This window comes from Syngnathus floridae, chromosome 8 (assembly GCF_059516105.1).
Source record: "Syngnathus floridae isolate MCC-2025c chromosome 8, RoL_Sflo_1.0, whole genome shotgun sequence".
NCBI lineage: Eukaryota > Metazoa > Chordata > Actinopteri > Syngnathiformes > Syngnathidae > Syngnathus > Syngnathus floridae.
The window spans coordinates 7920025-7933771 of record NC_142420.1 but is presented as its reverse complement, the minus strand read 5'-3'; the positions used below and the strand labels follow the sequence as shown (position 1 = coordinate 7933771).

The window sequence follows — 13747 nt, the reverse complement described above, 5'->3', positions numbered from 1 at the left end:
CACATCCCTTGCAGTCAAAGCAACAATGCAATAAACCTGTATATGCATATAGAACGCCAAATCTTGTAGACCAAAGGTGTCAAACTCATTTGTTGTTGTTGCTGTTGTTGTTGCGGGCCACATCGGAGTTATGGATTCATTACTGACTTAAATAGAAATAGAATTTGGGTATTTTAACCAAAAACATTGAGTTGACGCTTTTAATTTTGCAGGCCACATAAAATGATGTGGCGGGCCGAATCTGGCCCCCGGGCCTTGAGTTTGACAGTTATGTTGTATACGTTCAATAAAATTTTATTTTGTCCATATGTCATGATCTGGTTAGGAAGTGCGTGGTCCAAAGTGCCCCCAAAGACGCACCGACGGTAAATCGTGTTTTAAGTACCATCTTGGAGATCAGATTCCGAGACAGGTTGTTTCTGCAGTTCCCAAAGCGGTCTTGTAGGGGGCAATGACGTCCCACCAGTTTGAAGCAGGTGCTTGCTGTTGCTAAGACCCAAAAGCGGCTGCGCAGTAGGCGAGCCGATCGTTGAGTTGAATGAGTTCTCACCACAGTTGAAGTGAGGCAGACGTCACTGCGGGACGCAGCCCGTGGCGCCGCGGGGGAAAGACAGCAACCTCGCAATCACGACCAGACGATTGTTGCCTCATATGCGTTCAGTGGCAACACGTCGCCGCCACGCGTGGGCTCGTGTCACGGCTAGCCGAGCCATGTCATGACGCTGCCGGAGATTTCCTCCACATCTGTCCGCTGCTACTTCGAGACGCACCCTGTTTTCTCGCCACACCGGTGACCGAAACCGTATTTTCCTGGAGGATCTTGGCTTTATTATCGCTCTCTAGAAAGCAAGCCAGTGGATATATTTCTGCTTTTTGGGGGGGGCCGGGATGGCCGAGAGAACCTCTACTGGGATGCTGACCGTGACTCTGGAGCCCACGCCGGCTGTCGCAATGACACTCCCGGCGGAGGTCCGCGCTAAGTTGGCCGAGCTGGAGTTGGAGCTGTCCGAAGGTAACTCGATCGCTGTCATATATTTTCTCTCTTCAATGTCAATTTGGAAATACTGCAAGATCACGGCACACCGCGCTACATAAATGTCACAAAATGTGGATACACATACCTCCAGCCTTCTCATGGAAGAACATTTCTGATGCATGATACTGTACATTCTTGTTAAAGATATTGGATTATTTCTCCCCCCCCCCACCTGATGATCTTAAGTGGCACACTATAAGTTTGTTACCCAACATTTATTTGTTGGTACGTGTTTTACTTAAAACAAAGCTCACGGCACACTGTAAAAACAGAAATGTCACCAAGTATTAGGACTGAAATGACTTAAATAATGATGAATACTGTAACCCGTCCAGTTGAAGGGCATTTAATTGTTCTGCTGTCAAGTTTACGGCACTGTCATAGATGATAAATTTGTAGGAAGTATTTCATTAATTTACAACTAATCAATGAATTTTAAAGGTTGGGATTCACTGATTTAATATATAGCGTGACAGTTCCCAAAGCTGAAATGCTTGACACACTCAAAAGTGTGTAAAAGTGTTTCCTAACTTTTATTGAGCCAAGGCACATGTAAGTTACATCATAAAAAGCCCAAGGCACGTGATCAAACAGCAATTTCTTAGAAATTGTACAACGCTTGATAGCACTAAATTGTTTAATCGCCTATATAAATAAACACAGTGGTTGGGAATCGGCAATGTACAATAGTCACATTGCTGTTGTAAAGTTTTTGTCGACACACCCATGATTGCTGCTCCTAAGTTCTTGCAAGCAAGCAGGCAGGCATGTCTGTCTGTCCATGTGGGTTTTATTTAGACAGACGGCAGCTAACTTCAAGAAAACAAAGATAAAGATTGACTCAGGCTTTGTATTATCACAAAGGCTTTGAAAATATTGTTCTTGTCCATTACAGCTTTTCAAACAGTATGTTCTCTCCCTACCACTCACACACTGGGTCCTCACTTAAATGATAGGTTCCATGTCTCCAGTGGCTAAAGTTCTATAGTCTCTTCAGAGCCAAGAATTGAACCCCAGAACTGTAAGGCAAACATGCCAACCACTAGTTCACCACACTGAGACATACAACCATTCAAACTCTCCACATAAAAAAGCAACATGCATGATTTTGGAGAAGTGGGAGGAAGCCATGGAACCATGAGAAAACAGAATGGCCAAAGCTGCGATTCAAAGCCCAAATCTCAGAACTGTAAGGCTGTACCATTCAATCAAAGCTATCAAAAGGAATACAGTAAATTGTTTTGTTAAATTAAAAAAAGAAAAAATACAAAAAAGTCTTGTTACCCTTCTTGTGGGACATTAATAACAAAATCCCCATAAAAATGTCAAAATTGTTGCACAATTGTAGCATTAATTGACATCAAATTCCACTGCTGCACTGTAAATACAGCTTATCAGAAACCTACGCTGCTAGTTATTTCTGATTTAGGAATTGGACAATACTCGATGCAGCTCTGCTTACCTCACCGAAAATAACGTTGACATTCTTAACTGTAATTCGCAATTTTAAAAACAAGCTTAACTGTTCACGAATAGTAAAACAAAACAAGGTGCCACAGAGGCCGCAAATGGAACCGATGAGTGCCTAGCAAAATCTATATCTGTCCAGCTTCCTCTTCCTGCTCTCCGCATGACACATCCTGCCTTACTCGAGCTCCGACTTCCCTCTGCCCATTCTCCTCTCGTTGCTACGCTTCACCGTCACATGGAATAGACAGCGTTGTGTCAGAAAGCAGCTCATTGATTTCCCGGCCTTGTCAATGAGCGCCTCTCACAGGGACGTTTGACGTGTAGCGTTGCGTCTGTTTAGTATGCCTGAGTGTGTGCGGCTAACCTTTGTAACAGCGCAGGAACGCTGTATTATTCATGTGGCGGAATGAATGTGTCTCATATGTTTTGCTAAGCAGTCTAACGGCGGAAGCAGCCGCAGCGGCGGGGCTGAACCCATTCGGCAGCTTAGCTCGATAATATTTCAGGCGTCAGCAGGCGAGACCTGCCGATGTGTGAAATAAACAATCTGTGCACTCTCAATGGGTTGATGAAATACAGTGGTGGGCATTCAATGTCATTTTCCAGTGTTCTTTTGAGTTTTATAGGCTGTATCGCGCAAGTTGATCTCTGTTGTTTATCCTGATTGGTATTAAAGGGGCATTTGGAAAATATGGAACTTTTAATGGCCTCCATGATAGAGCTGCACTTAACTAGGAAGCTAGCTGTTATGTTTTGCACCCTGATTTTAAATTGGATCAATCTATCTAATCTATGTAAACAACTTTCAGTAAACCTCTGCTATTGGACTGGCCCATTGAAATGACTTGGCAAAAAAGTACAAACAATTCAAAGCTAAACTACTCTTGAATTTATTTTTGATTGGCCGTCACCAAAATGACCAAATCGTTTGGTTGTCGGTTTTCCCAAAGCCCAAAATACTACGCATCATAGTGGACTTCTCAGCTGATGTGGATGAGTGATCCAAAGACCGGGGTGGAAAGGAGGGCAAGAAGACAGATGAACCCCATTATCTCCTGCTGGGATGAAGGAGGAGGTTTGTCTTGTCTGCTGGGAAATTCATAGTCTCTCCCTCGCTCATTCCTTAAATGGTATCTTCCCATTTCTGTTGGTTTGCTGCACCCTCTGATCACAAACTATTTTTATAATACAATTTTTTTCCTCGGTTTGAAACTTCTCAGGCGTCCTAATGGCATGACACTCCAAATTTGAATGGAGGGCGAGGCAATATCGTAATATGAAGTCTAGGACCCGCTTCAGAATTCATCCTATTAATGAGCTAATTCAAGCATTTGATGAATCTCCATTCAAAGTTTCGAGAGCATGAAAATTTTTCGCTGCTACTTGTTAGGGGGATAACATCCAGGGATCCAAGAAGGAAAGAATGTTGAGCCCTGGAGTGAGCGTTCTCCTTTTGCTGCCTTGAAGTCCAGTTGGCAGATGCCATTGTGTCTGTAACAGTGGTGAGTGTTACTGGAGACTGATGCATATTTCAAGGGTGTGCCTCTGAGCAGAGCACAACTTCAAATTCTTGGGCTGTACGCTTTGTATGCTTTGCTTTTTTGTACTGCTAGAGAGAATGACGCATGTTATTTTTATCCCTTCGCATTTCAACTCTTTGTTTCACTTTAGTTTTTAATCAAGCATGAAGACTTTAGAAAGATACAGCAGGTAATCATCTGGGGGCAGTTGTCTTCTGAGTAAATGTTCATACTTGCAAATGCACTGGGAACACTGCACATCAAATTTGTTTGAAATTGGAATAGGTTGTGCTTTGTTGCGCATTGAAATTGATAAAAGAATACTACTGTATTTTCTATCCTTTTTTTTTTTTAAACCAAACGTTCTGACAAAGGAACACTTGCCAGTCTCCAGCCAGGCCACCATTCTGTTCTTCCTGCTCCGCAAGCATGAGCTTTCCAGCAACCATCAGGGTTTTAGTCACGCTCCACATGAGCTGCTTAAAAACAGAGAAACTCTACAGCGACTTTTCAGGTTTGTCATATTTTTAGTTGACCAAGCTGCCAGGTACTGCGCCTGGTCTTCTGCCAGTGATGACACTGCGTGTGTCCTTGCTGTGAGAGATGCTGACTAAACACTCCACGTTAGCCCTCTCAAGGACATCAAAATCACAATCCTTTGTCATCAGCGTGGCTTTTTGTTTTGGCCTCGGCTAACTCCCCGCTGTCTCGTTACATAGCTGAGCCCACGTCTTTGATCCCTGACCCCTCCCTGTGTCCATCTGGTTGAGAGTAGCATGGAAATTGGATGGTGTCTATGTTCTGCCCCCCCCCCATGACCCTTTTCCATCAGCACCAAAACTCAATCTTCTCCTTCTCGGCTCCTGTCTCTGATTGCTTTCACACATTACACAAACAGATAATTACTTGCCTGATGCCAGGATTTACTGTGACATATAAAAATCTTCTCAGATAGGGACAATTAATTTCTACGCAATAAGATGGGGTAAATAGTATTGATTTACTTCATGATTTTTTTTTTTTTTTTTTTTGCACCTGAGTCACTTAATTTTGAGTGTCTGACGATTTTTTGGGATTTTTTTTATCATCACTCGCACCAGTAAATGAGCGTTGAGGCCTTGTAGGTGTCAAACTTGACAACTTAGTTTGGGCTTTGTATGGAATATCTTTACACACTGTTGACTTCCTGGATCTGATACTTCCTCTGTAGGCAAAATATTGTCACAATGACTTTGTCCTCCTATCATCAACTGTTGGTGCTGAGCTGTTCACATCTCATATTTCTGCTTTCATACGCAGACAATGTCATCCTTGCCTTTCACACTTAGTGACGTTTTATGAATCACACGCTCATATGCAGGGAAATTCAGCAATGTGCTTACCTTACATTATCTAATTCTTTCACTTGTAAGTCCTTCAAGAATCGATTCTTAACCCTTAGTGGATCCTTCTGGCATTTTATAATATCGCCTGACAGAAGGGGTGATGAATCTGGACTAGAATCCGTTTTGACTAGCAGTTTATCAATGTTTAATTAAAAGCGTCAGTGGTTTTATTAATTAATACCAGAGAGCGTGTGATTGTACACTGACCGGTGCCAACAACAGTTAATTAGCCTCTGTGGACCTTTAGCAGGCAACCGCTACAAGTGTCAGCGTGCATAACATCTCAGGACCATGACCTCAATCGGAAAAGCCACATGTCCACTTTTTTTTGTTAGAAATTGAGTGTTTACATACCTTCAGCTAATTTTGTTACTCAGTGAATATCAACAAAAGATAAAAGTGTGTATTTGATGTCGGGTGGAAAAAAAAAGATTATTTTTTTGTCTCGCTCATTGTTGCTTTGTCCAAGTTACTCAGGTATGACGTGCTGATCAAAGGCGAGCGAGGGCCTCTTGGAGTGCAGCGGGCCGTATTGTGAGCAACCATGGTGGAAAATAAACAGAGCTCAAAAATGTGCGGAATGTGATTGGAGCTGTCACCTAAAGCGTGAGGAAAGGGGCTTCCAAAGCCCAAGCGCTGCTGGAAGGCAAAACGACACACGGAACACTCAGGCAAATAGTTCAAACTGGGCTAGCTCAATATTTTCGAAGAACAACTTATGGCCAAGTTATTCCACTCCCCCTTACCTCATGGCTTTTGGTCTCCCAGTAGAATGTGGGAGTGAAAGAATGGATTTTTTTGTGTGTGATCGTCGGCCCTTTTAAAGATGTAAAACTGATGTTTGCGCCCGGGAAAAGTGTGCTTATCTGAGCTCCTCCTTGTCTCCTGAGACTTTCTAGTATGCTACACGTCAAGGCAAGTCAGGACCCCACTGGAAAAAAAGTTTGAATTTACATTTAACCTCTTAACTGCACAAAATATTGCAATAAGTCTTGGGCCGGTGTCAGTATGTGTAACTATGGCGGTATCATTTGGAAATGTTTTTTCTATTGAATACAATCCAGGTTATTTTTAAATATCCATAGTACAGAATATTTGGTACATTACTAATTATAGAAATAAAATAAACAATTTAATTTTTCCCCAAAAAATAAAACCTTCACCGTAACCCTAACCTTCTCAGAAAATGAGTAGCGACTTAGCTGTGTGAAATATTAGGAGAGCAGAACTATGATAATGTTAGCAATGCTAGTTAATGATGTTTTCTGCCAAGTGTGTGGCAAGTCTGAAGTATTTATTTCACTCATATAGCTCCCATTAAGTATTAATCAGAGTCAACAGTCCTGGTTAAACATTAACCCCCCCTACAATTATCTACATTCTGTGCAATAAGCCTTGACGGTTTTCCCCTATTGCTTATTTAAGGCTTTTTTTTTTTCTAAATTTGAGAAAACATCATAGTCTAGTTCTCTGAATTATGATCAACTCAATACACAATACACCTAGTATCATTTGGAGCCGAGAAAGAGATTTCCTCTAGTCCTTTCCTGGCTCATACTATGAATCCTGTGTCGTGCCAAATCCTTGTTCAAGTATGTTTTCTCTGGCACTTCCAGCAGAACACATGTTTTACTGATAAGGAGTTCAGAGAGAGGTAAGTGGTTGTCAAGGCGTTTGAATCTGACAACAGGTGAACTTTTCCCTAAAATGGCATCTGACGGATGAACATTAGCAAATGCTGCTTGCACGCTTGGTCCTCTTCATACATGGTGAGGTCATCGCCATGTGGCAAAGATCACGTGGGCTATGCAGACACTGATAATCTGTAATGAACTACATATGCCCTTGCTGAACATGAAAAAAAATGTTTGTTCCGTGTGGTCTGCTTGTTAAGACTTTGGGATGATTTGCTCCTCCATTTTTTAAGTGATCTAGTGACAATTACAGTTTTTTTTTTTTGAAATCCCAAATATAGAACCTACAGTCAGCTTTGGCAGTTTTTTTTTAGCAGATTGGGCAGGGCAGAATTACAATTTACATTTTTTTCTGTGCACCATGCTTCAACTATGCAATCTTGAGCACCCTGTGAGAAAACGTAACACAGTGTTAAAGGGTCATCATGTCATCTAAAACAAACACGTGCGACAACACCTTCATGCTCAGACTGCCAACATTCTTGACATAGATGTGCCAGCTCTTACTCGCATGGCCGCGTTCCCCGTAACATGTCTGTGAGCCATTCTTTGGCTTTGAGTTCAGCTGTTGAATCCCTTGCTCATTCTTTGCAGTGTCCTTTTCCCCAGAGCAGGCCTTAAATGTTCAACCACCATTGGGAAGGCATGTGATTGTTGGGGGCTGGGCAAAATTATAAAATCTAAGCCAATCCTCCTAGTTTTTGATGTTGTCCTCCAGCAAACCAGGCAACTTCCTAATTTTGTACAAGGCTGTTTTTGCTCATCTATTAGTATGCGCAAAGTTCCGAACAAAATGTCCTGATAAGATCAGATTCAAGTCGTCAAGCCCTAGTCCTATTTGATGACTTAACGAACGTCAATATTTTTGTGTTTCTAATGTATAGCTTCCTCTGTCTGCTTAAAGCATCATCATGGACCCCATGCTCAGCTTTGTGTTCTTTGGCACCGCTCGGCTGCACATGCTGTATGTGTTCGTGTGATCATACGCATCGACCGCCCAAACGCACGCATAACTCTACTTCCTGGTTGAAGCCTGTTAATTAAATTGAGACTGCAGCTTTTGGCTCGTGAGTGACAGGATAAGTGCAAAAGCAGACATTGCAACTGACCAGTCGATCACGTTTGCAGTCTTTTTCCCTGTATGGAATTTTGGTGGCTCCAGAGGTGGCACACAAATAGGCTATGAGGCATCATGCTGAAAAGGAAAAAAAAAAAAAATCAATCGTTAGTCCACACTGTTTTTTGTCCACGCGTAGAATTGGCAGTTTATGTAAATGCCTGGGAATGTTTGTCGACTCATAGGCATTATTTTTGAAATACTAATCCTTGTGGAGCTTTAAATATCTCCAGCGGCTCCTGCAGCAGACTCACTTCTGGCATGTTATTGTCCGTTTGACAGCTGTGACTTGTGTATTTGCATGTTGTAAAAACTCCCCACAACAGTGTAAGAAGTGCTCGTACAGGTCCCGAAGCTGCGAAGTACTCCATCAAGAGTTGCAGGAAATGTTGGTTGCCCTAGAGGTACATTCCTGCTCGCTTTTTTTACGCTGCAGATGTTACCTGAGCATTGTTTCAAATGTTTCTTATGCTGACAGCCAACATTTACCTGAACTCACCTCATACCTGAGCTTGTGATGCACTGTAATTAGTAGAGTGCCACATATTTTAAATTATTTGGAGATTTTTTAAATTTCATGTAGAAATGTACCATGGTCAGTCATACCAGTAAATATTTGTATGTAACGTTTGAAGGTCTTTGTCCTGTAAACATAGTCTTAATTTCATCATCAATATACGTTCGAAGAAGAGAAGCAGCCTTCGGGCTACGACCGCTATGGGATAGGCCTGGTAAAGTCTCAATGTCAGCTCAGGTACAGTGCTAAAGGTGAAAAGACGAGAAAGTTGATCCTCAAGTAACGCTGGCGACCTATAACTCACTTTTAAAATGAGTGTGAACGTGCATGTGAGAGTTTAGTGACGTTATTTGTGATGATGTCATCTTTAGTGATTCTCATCTGACACAGCAGTTTTACAAACGGAATGGGGATTAGTTACTGATTAACTAATCATTCAGGCCATTTGTAATCTGTAATCGACTTGAAGTCATATTGCAGGTGGCGATTGCCTTGAGGTAACCAAAGTACAGTAAACAGCGTTCTCAGACCCGCTGCAGGAGGAAATGTCGCTCCGCTACTAAACGATCAAACCTTGGCTCTTTGTGGGTTGCTATTTCCGACTACTGGGTGCTGGACCCTTTTCGAGATGGGGATGTTTTCCTATAAAATATAAATCCCATCTTTTTTTATTCTCTACACACTCCGAGCTATTTGTTAGGTACATTTGCAGGTGTTCTTAATATTGTGGATTTATCAATCTCCTCCTATGCCATTTGCAGTCACGTGTTAGTTGGTTCAGCAGCTTCAGATGTCCACTTTGTATCTTGCTGCCCGCGTCCACGTGCTAAGGTCAGCTGTAACTCGAAAAGAGCCGCGGGCCTATTTAACAGCACTCAGGGGCTTCAAAAAAAACAAAAAAAAAGAGCTTTTGGCCTCAGGCTGACCTTTTATGGCTCGCCTACACAATTAGATCTCTAAGCCTGATGCTAGCTCATAGTGGGTGAACTGGAGGCCACTGGGGGCACATAATCTTCCAGGGTTGGACGTCTCTAGCTTTGGCAATACCAAGCGAAGTTAAGGGTCCACAAGGTTTCACCTCAAAGGCAGGCTGGCTTCATGACATCCATTAGCATCCATTAGAGATGAGCCCATGATTAACTTTGAGGGGAAAGATTAATGGAACAATGTTCTCATTAGGATCAACGGTATCTGCCATTGTTAGTCGTATTAGCGCTGTAAAAGATGGGAGATGACACCTTTGCGTTCCACCATATCAGGACTGGGGTGTGAAGTTTCGCTATCTATATTTTACTGTAACATTCATGACAAAGTGCTTATTCTGGAAGTTAGTACGTGTTTGAACGTTTGAATTGAAAAGCTGTCCTGGAAACATTGAAGTAAGCCTGATTTACAGTAAAAGAAGGAAAACTGTTTCTCTTCAATTAGTGTGTAGTCAAACATGGCAGATCGCCAGCCTGCTTTGACTCTGATGTCATCTAACATGTCTATGACCTCGACTCGCAGCCAACGATATGGCCGCCAGATGAGCATTTTTTTTTCTCGACCGTGTAACATCACTCTGCGCATTCACCGTACAAGGAAATATTTGTGTTATTTTCCAATTTCTTTTTTTTCTAAGTGCTTCCCTGCAATGCAATGTAGATGGGAACTGAGTGTTTGTTGCTTTAGCATTGTGTCCCAGTGCTCCTCGTTTCCCTCGACTTTTTTCCTAACCAACGTCACACCCCAACCCCCCGGCCGATGTTCTTCCTGCCTTCTGTACGGTCCTGTTCCATTCACATTTCCTGTTGTGCTCAATAAATGACACGACATTAGCTCTCCACTTGGAAACACTGTCGCTGGCAAATACCTAAATATTCGGCTACAGTAAATATTTCTTTCAGTTGCTTCCAACACGACAAGACAGGAGAAATGAGTGTCGGGTGTTAAATTTCACACCACTGCCCCAGGATTACGGAATTCCCTTGCACCTAAGTGTCATCCCAACCCCGTATGGCGTGGAGTCTATTTACCAAGGTGGAAAATACCGGGTAATCTTAATTTCTCCATCTTTATCAGCGCTGTTAGTACTGAGCAGTGATTTGACATTGGATGAACACGATCAGGTCACTTAAAGAAAATCTATAGAGAAGCTTGGAACATCAATATGTGCCATGTGATTGGCTCCATAAATTGAGTTACATTTGGATAATATTCCACTTTTTTAAATACAATCCCAGTTACGATTGAAAAGGCTAGACTGGGTTAGGGTTAGGGTTAGGTTTAAACTAAAGTGTGCATGCCGACAATATTAATCCTTATCGGACGATAGCTACAGTATGTCATCCATGTGTGTCATCAGACATTAACCGTGTAATGGGAAGGCGATAATACCAACTGAGTGACAACAATTCTGGTTTGAAAGGGATTTGTTAAGTAAGATGCATGCTATTTAGGTTATGTATATACTGTAATCTAGAGAATCAATTTAGATTAGGGGCTGGGGATTAGAAAGTAGGTTCAATCCGTCTTTGTTATTTAAATTAGGTCACTCATATCTGCTATTATTTACATGATCAACTGAAAAGAAGGGAAAGCCACAGCATGTACTATATGTGGATATGTGATATGAAGTCCTCCGTGAAGGGAACGCTGATTCAACAGCGAGATCCTGTGGTCCCACTTTGCTCGTTGAGGGGGAGATGCAGGAGGAGGGGGGGCTCCAGAACAAACACACAACCGGCTTTGCAGGTTCACAAAACAAACACAACCTACATTGTTATCTGGAGTCCCTGCTTGCCTGCTGGCTGATGGTTTTAGAGAACCAAGCCCCCCCCACCCCCAACCCCCCCTTACAGCACAACACTCATACTGTACATGTGTAGATTGTGGTTTCTTCAAATACAGTTTTTCCCATTGGAAATCCCTCATCATAAAACTTTTAACAACTCAACAGACAATTCCTAAACTGTCAAAATGTGTTAGCCACTTTTTAGAATCGGTCCAGTAAAAGCGATCCAGTATTAAACCAATTCAATTGAGTGTAAAATCTGAATTTAACCTACAAAAAACATTTTAAATTAAAATATTTGGAGTAAATGTGGCACAAGTAAAAGCAAAACAACCTCCCCGGGTACAATATTTGTAAATGTTTTGCATAGTGTTTGGAAGCAGTTGTTGAGTGACAGCTGGCAGTTGGGAAATGGGCAAGATCCAACGTCTTCTAACCGCTCCTTCACGCACTGGCAAACCGGGTGGAATAGTTTGGATTTAAAAACCTTTAAATGTTACAAGTAGTTGTGACCGCGCCTGCATGAGCCACGCCGGCAGCAGCTGTGCACGCAGCGCACAGAAAACACACACAGCCCACAACAAACGCACAAATATTTGGGCAAAGCGTTTCTCTTATTTGGCTCTTGATGATGTGATCTGCAGCAGCACATCCATCAACTCATGGTAGACGTGACACCTGCAAAACAACAACTACCAGGGCAGCTGTTTCCTGTGTGGAACACGGATGACGGGAAACGCAACACTGACGTTTGATAAATTTCCTTCACCTCAAAGAATTCACTTCTGGACAAATCAATCTTCTCAGCCCTGGCACTTCCATGCCTCCTTTCTTGTTTCCACCATCTTCTTAACTAGAAACCCGTCCGTCAGGTGAAACTTGTCTTTGTGGGTGTTGGCAGCATTATGTACTTCATTTGACTCATTTTAACTTTTAAAAAAAAAAATTGCACATTTAAATCTGAAGTCCACGTTGTCCCGCTTCTCAGGCTTTACAATTCCCACTGGATTAGATTGCATCTTTTTGGTGTCATCTTTCTGTTGCCACGACTGCTTTTCACGTCATTGTGCGTGTTAAATGTGCAAATAACTCTGTGTGTGTGTGTATACGTGTGTGTGTGCGCGGCCCTCCACCAGCCCTCCCAACACACATTCCTTCCTACCTTCACAGGAAAGACAAAGGGGAAACAAAAAGGCCACTTCCTGAACTTGGAGCCAGCAATCTGCACAATAGAGCAGGAAGCGAGTGGCAATTGTAAGCAAGTGCACCAATGTGAAGGAAAGATAGCTGACAGCTTGTCTAATTTAAAAGGTTTAAAATCACAATTATTTTCCATTGCGTCTTAAGTGGAATCGTTTTGGGGTTTTTTTACGGTTGCACAATGCTAAAGAGACGTGGCCTTATGGAAGTTTTAGTGGTATGGTTTGAATAATTTTTACACAGAACATCTGACAGAAAACGAACACGAGTGTGAAGATTTGCCTCGTCCTCCCTCGCTGGACATTTGCGGACGTTGCATGTGGGCAGGCTGATTTACTTCAAAGTGCATTGCCTCGCCCTCTTTTTCCTGTCTCGGATCCCTTCCTTTATTTGTATTGTCTGCCTTGTTTCCCATTGCTCAATCAATATATCTCACCTCTAGCGAGCTTTCTGCTCTCCCCCTCCTGTCCCCCCCCCCCCTTCAACCACCATCATATCGTCTCACTGCACTTCAAAAGAATTTCAAACGTCTCCCCCATGCTGCCGCAGTCAGGTTCCACGCCAAGGCCAGGTACCCTCAGGGGGAATGCCGAACCGTGTGGAAGTACTCTGCGGCGTATCTAACAAAAGTAAGAGTGGAAAAAGTAAAGGCCTTCTTTTTTTTTTTTTTTTTTAAATCGTTGAGGTCATAACATTGTGGAATGCATTCGCTGCCTTGTTTGGTTGGGATGAAGAAAATAAGATGTGAGAGGCTATAATCTCAGAATGACTATATGGTCTGTTTTGGAACTTTTTTTGTCTTCATCCATCCTATTTTTAGAGGAACCTCCTACTTTTGAAGAAAGTCTTGAAAACTATCTGCCAGAAATAGTCAACTATGAAAGGCAGACATTAAAAGCTATATAAGCCAAAGCAAAACTACTGGATTGCTTATTTCTCTTCAAGTGTAATTGTGTCACAGATTTTACCATTTAATGACTCGCTTCCATTAGCAGATTTTTCTACTTGGATTTGGCTCTTCTCACGCTTCACATA

At 42.3% G+C, this 13747-nt stretch overlaps 1 protein-coding gene across 2 annotated transcripts in view; it reads left to right on the top strand.

Annotated features, from left to right (window-relative positions):
* The first annotated feature begins 507 nt into the window (after window positions 1-507).
* Window positions 508-13747, top strand: part of dip2a (DIP2 acetate--CoA ligase A) — a 37425-nt gene continuing 24185 nt past the window's right edge. Inside the window, exon 1 of one of the 2 annotated variants that reach the window (XM_088382307.1) lies at window positions 508-1012. In XM_088382307.1, coding sequence (XP_088238433.1) covers window positions 889-1012 — 124 coding nt within the window. In that variant the 5' untranslated portion in view covers window positions 508-888. The remainder of the gene's footprint in view (window positions 1013-13747) is intronic. The other variant, XM_088382308.1, reaches the window with a different exon arrangement.